The following is a 5767-nucleotide window of genomic DNA, read 5'->3' on the forward strand; positions in this document are numbered from 1 at the left end:
TATTTTAATTTTAATTGACTACAAAGCTACAAAGATTTATAAGTATTAATTAAAAAAATAGATAAAAATTATTAAATTAGATTCAAATGATGTTTTAATACAAACGATAATTTTAAAATCTTGCCCCAATCCTTAACATCTTATGACTACGTAATTAAAGTTGTCAAAACGACTCTTTGTTTGTGAGCAACTCGCATTCAACTCGCTAAGCAAACGAGTCGAACACGAACACACCTTTTGAGCTCGAAATATAAACGAGCCGCCCACGGGCGACCGGCAGAGCGCCTGCAGAGTCTCGCGGTTGGTGCGCCACAATGGCTAGTTGGTGATTGTCTCACAATGATGGGGCCCAAGAGCTCTGAAGAGCTTGGAGCTCTTCAGCTTTCTCCTCCTGTTTTAGATCCTCTTTCATGAATAGAGTTAAAGTTTATTTATATATTTTGTGAGTGACAAGCTCTGCATATATCACATGAATTCGGACAATTCAATCAGATGACCCAAAACAATCCTTTTGATGATATGTTGCTTTATGAACATTTAAGTGTCTTAATGATGTTATAATTATGTGATATTGGGGCTAAATGAATTCGGCTCGTCGAGACGATCAAATTAACTATAAATATGTCTGATTTAGAAATCATTTGATCTCCAATATATATTTCAAAATTTCCAATTATATTTCAAGTGCATGATCTGAACCAACCTTGACTTAAGTTGGATCATTTCTGCATCTGATTCATCTCCCCTAGAACTTGCGTTTGATCATAAATTAGAGAGGAGGTGTTCCCAACTTTGATTTTTAAAACTTTGAGTTAAAATGTGACCCAAAATTCATGCAGATCAATATTATCTTTTGGGAATGTATCAAAATACATAATAAATTTATATTAAATAAGCAAACATGCAAGTCATATCCAACCAAAATTTTAATCAAGTAATATACAACTTATTATCAAACTTAATATCAAGCTTTTAACAAGTTCCTTTGAACAAAAAAAAAATGCTCATTAACATAATAAAGGAGTTGAACTCTGTTCGATTTTTTTCATTAAGCTTTCAAACTATTAAAAAGTGATAAAATTTATTTAATCACTAACTCCGAACAAATTTGAACAAAGCATCAATCAAGCCTTGTTCCAGCTGTTCATTGAGTACAAGTATGAACTAGCATTAACAAGTTTCAATAAAAGTATATATAAACTCTACAAATATCTTCTCCTTCCCCTACCCTACACATTTTTTAGAGGAATTTGAGAGGAAGAAAAATAGATAGTGAAAGAGAACTCAGTAGATCCATATAGATAAAAATTCATGTTTACAAGCTTAACAGTACAGACTCTACATACAAAATTTCCCTCGCAGCTAAGTAGCATACACGGTATTCACATAACACACACAAAACCATGTTAACAGACTAATATGCATCTTGTTAACAGACTAATGTGCCTCTTAAGTTTCCATAGTTTGATCTACATGAGGACGTATGGTCTCATGATCTGAAACTTCTACTATTTTGGTGCTTGCTGATATCCATGGCTGATAAGCACCTTCATGGCACAAATTCTGCAAATGCAATAGCCATCATTAACAACAACGAAGCTCTGGCAGTCAGATAATGCTTATTTTTTGCAAATTTTGTATTAAGAAATTTTGATTGAATGAAATGATTAGAAGTGGACAAAAAAAAAGCCACCTTCAACCAAAAAAATAATCCACGCAGAAGGTTCAGTTGCTGCTGAGGATCAGAAATCTGCAATTTTCTTGCAAGATCTGCAAATAAGACACGGATTCATAAAGTTATCTTTTTTTAGTTTTGCTATTTCAAGCTTAATCAAAAGACCAGATTTGAAACATTGATTTTAACTTAAATATACATTTTATCCTAAGGATTATCTGCAATCTTAAGCTTCATGACATCTAAACACTAAAAAAGTAATCCATCATACTGTTACAATTGAGGTAATTAATTATTTTCACCTGGAAAATGATCAAGATACGAAAAACCCATTTGCCTCGTGCTGAATGATTTACTCTGATTACGAAGATCCTTGTGCCTCAGCACTGGTTTACGGAAGGTCGCGTGCTTCCAAAGCACCTCATGTTCTTGCTCGTCATATGGCTTGCTAAGAACAACCACAAGCTCCAAAGCAAATGGAGATGAAATGCAGGAGGGAAAAGGCACTATGGACATCTCATCAGCTTCACAAATCTGACATTTTGTTTTTTGCAGAAATAAAAAGTGTCAGCAGCTCCTGTTCTAAGAAAATGAGAATTGTAAAGAAAAAGATAGGGAAATTTACATACATACTTTACATATCTACCGCCTAAAATTTGATATTTACATTTATAACACTTCGGTGTCATGAACTTATGCATGAGAGGGTGTACTCACTTTTAAGAAGTTAATAGTAATGGTATTTTCTAGTTTAGAGTACCATGTACGTAACTATGAAGGTTCAGAAGTTAGACATGCTGATGCATAAGAATTATACGGTATGTATGTAAATGCCCCAAAAAAAAATGTAGTGTAAGAAATGCTGTGCTTAAATGTTGATTGAAGCACTTGAAAAGAATAAAAATTGAACTTACAACTACATCTGGGGAAAGATTACTCTCATACAACACGATTTCCTGGTTGTCAGAGCAAATAGTGCCTTCGTTTGCTGGCATAGAAGCCGGTGGTTTGGCGCTCTCAAATGATTGTAACGGCAAAGGCCGCCGATCATCAAAACAAGTTCCTTTAGTTGCCACCAATGTTTCATCTCCCTCATAAATGACTCTAATGGAATTATACTCCAAAACCATCAAACCATCTTTAATTTTCAAGTAACTCAGAAATTCTTGATAACTTTCATCAACCAGATTGCTTTCTGTTTGGTTCATAAAAGATCTAGCAGATAAATCAATAGACACATTCCCTAAGCGCCGGAACTCTTTGTTATTGTTAACTACAAGCATGTTATCAACAATCCCGTTAAATTGTGCCTCTGAGTTCCTACAAATTCGCCTTTTTTTAGTTTTATTTCGTCCCGTTGCAGCGAAGCTACAATATCCTGAGCTTATGGGAGCATCTAATTGTAGGACATCAGATAATCCATCCGGGTTTTCATATTTTACAAATACGGGAAAGCCATTATTGCCGTCCTCCATTTCTAGAATATAGGATTTCCCATCCTTTCTCAAGTGCTCCAAAAACATTTTATACGCGGGATCCACATTGTCTGCTGGAAAATAATTATCTCTTGAACCATTTAAGAAGCTCCCATGGCCATTACCTTTCAACTTCATCACCATTTTAAACAAGTTTAAGATAATTATAGAGTTCTAAGAGATAGAACCTGCTTCTGTCTGATTAACTCTTCCTATGGACAAATCTTTTCAACACTTTCAGTGTCTTCTAACGAATTTATATCAAATAAGAGTAATCACTGAGTTGGCCAATGCCATAATCACCATTTGAAGCTACCTCTTAAGCATTTCCTAGTTTAAATAATCATTGATTTCATATCAGTTCCAGTTCCAATAGAAATTAGGAAATATCTTCAGCAGATTGGATTTAATCTACTTCAAGAACAATATTCTGGCTGACAATATAACCAATTCATCGATTAGAACATTTTGTGTCAATAAATGCAATCAAAGTAGAACAAAAATTAAATAAAACATTTCTAATGATATTGGAAGGAAAGAGTTGCAAAAACCGAGAAGCCATGCAGCAAAGACAACATGGATGATTCAACTATTCCAAGTTAGATAAATAATGAAAAAAAAGTTCAATTTAGAATAAAATTTCTCGGAAAATTTACATATTAGAAATGAGATTCTCCAAGCAGATTCTCCCTGCATCTTTCTGCAAGGTAAGACACTCCTTACATTCATTATTTCTACTAAAAGCAGCCTTTTTACTAAATATAAGACATACAGACTCCGGAAGAAAAAAAATAAAAATAAAAATCCTCGCTTTATTTGTGATCCCCAAGCATTTCGGATGAAGCACATTCATCATCTATCCCCAGAATGCTCAAACCCTACTATTACTTCCGCCAAAAAAAAGAAAAAAGAGGAGCGAAATCTGCAGCTAATTCCAGTTCAACAATTTGCCAAAAGAAACCGACCACAAAGCATGCAAGAACCCATAACGAATTGAGAATTGACGCAGAATTACGATATTAGATCAAACACAGGATATAAAAAAGAAATTTTTTTTTTTTCAGTGCTGTCACAGAACGCAGAAAAGAAAAACAAAGACCCAAACTTTAACCTAATAGACTCCGGCATCTTCGTTTTAGCAAAAACATACTGAGAGCAGCGAAACAACAACCCAGTTGAGAATCTAAGAGGAGGGCGAGAAGAACTTTGTCGCCGCATTGTCTCCGTGACTTCCCCTGGCCTCAAAAATCTGCGAAAGAGAGAATCCCCAACCAGGCGGCAGGCAAAGCGGCGGGTACAATAAGGTTTTGGGGTTTATCGTAGTTTTGTTTTTCGCTTTTTTTTTTTTAAATAAAAATTAAATAAATGCTAAATTCCCATGGATTTACATATCAAATAATACTCTTTCCATTTGGTATTAAGAACCGAATAAAAAAAAAATCAAAAACTTAGCTTTGTTACGAACCGAATAAAAAAAAAATCAAAAACTTAGCTTTGGGTCATATTTTATACAACAAACACGACAACAACAAAGCCTTAATCCCATTACGTGGGGTCGGCTATATGAATCCTTTTTCTCCATTGCGTCCTATTTAGTGGGATATTTTCATTTAGTTCTAATAAATTAAGATCATTTTTAATGCAATAAGCCCAAGTCTTCCTAGATCTACTTCTGTCTTTCTTAACACAAGTTGAATCTAAAATAACTACTCTCCTAATTGGATCATCAGATGGTCGATGTTTAATGTGACCAAATCATCTAAGACGACTTTCTCTAATTTTGCCCGTCATATTTAAAATTAATATAAAATATGGATCATGCCCTCAAAATGTTTTGCTAACATGGTCCTTCTCGCCCTACTAGATTCTCAAGTGGGTTTGTGTTTCACTACTCTAAGTACATTTTGCTTGTACGGAGACGCTGAAATCTGCTAGGTTAAAGTTTAGTTCTTGGTTTTGCTTGTCTGCATTCTTTGACTACACATAAAAAAATAATTCTTTTATATCCTGTGTTGGATCTAATATCATCATTTGTGTCAAGTTTAGGGTTTAGGATGGGTTCTTGCATGTTGTGTGGCTGGTTTCCTTGAGCTGAATTGTTGTATTGGAATTAGTTGCAGATTACCTTGTTTTTTTTTTTTCGGGTGAAGTAATTGTAGGGTTGGATATATAAAATATGTACATTAGAAATTTATTACACAAATCTCGAGGAGATTCAACAAGCTAAGAGATAGAGAAGTACCACTAAGGAGATCCCACTGACGGGAGACCATATGAGCCACTTACTTGACCAGATGCAACCCATCTGAATCGAAGCTGAAGGCCGACCAGATATAAGCCATCCGAACTGAAGACTAAACCCAAACGAGCCGAGCAAAGGCATCAATTTGCCTATCTCCACAACTCAACTTGAGAGAATAGTTTAGTGTCACCAGTCACCTCACGGGTGCTCCTGAGAATCCTCATAAGGGGCAAAGGGTCTACAACAGCATAATCAATGATTGACTCTCACGTCAAGGAATGAGTTACTTATCGGATTATAGGGATTCACCTTCTAAGTAATAGTTTAGTCTTATTATGTCGACTTAAGCTCCTCAGTCAGGGATCAATAATTGAC

At 35.0% G+C, this 5767-nt stretch overlaps 1 protein-coding gene across 4 annotated transcripts; it reads right to left on the reverse strand.

The window, feature by feature from the left end:
- Positions 1-1284: 1284 nt before the first annotated feature.
- LOC110022395 lies at positions 1285-4452 on the reverse strand. 4 transcript variants are annotated; one of them, XM_020721312.1, is made up of 5 exons: positions 4301-4452; positions 2590-3480; positions 1978-2209; positions 1694-1770; positions 1285-1563 (listed from the first exon to the last, which is right to left on the reverse strand). In XM_020721312.1, the coding sequence occupies exons 2-5, from the start codon at positions 3292-3294 to the stop codon at positions 1450-1452; spliced, it is 1128 nt and encodes a 375-aa protein (XP_020576971.1). In that variant the 5' UTR covers positions 3295-3480; positions 4301-4452; the 3' UTR covers positions 1285-1449. The 4 variants fall into 4 exon arrangements, with proteins under 4 accessions (XP_020576971.1, XP_020576970.1, XP_020576969.1 ...); XM_020721311.1 differs by having other exon boundaries at positions 2590-3584; XM_020721310.1 differs by having other exon boundaries at positions 4262-4452.
- Positions 4453-5767: the final 1315 nt, after the last annotated feature.

This window comes from Phalaenopsis equestris, unplaced genomic scaffold (genome assembly GCF_001263595.1).
Source record: "Phalaenopsis equestris unplaced genomic scaffold, ASM126359v1 Scaffold000188, whole genome shotgun sequence".
Taxonomy (NCBI): domain Eukaryota; kingdom Viridiplantae; phylum Streptophyta; class Magnoliopsida; order Asparagales; family Orchidaceae; genus Phalaenopsis; species Phalaenopsis equestris.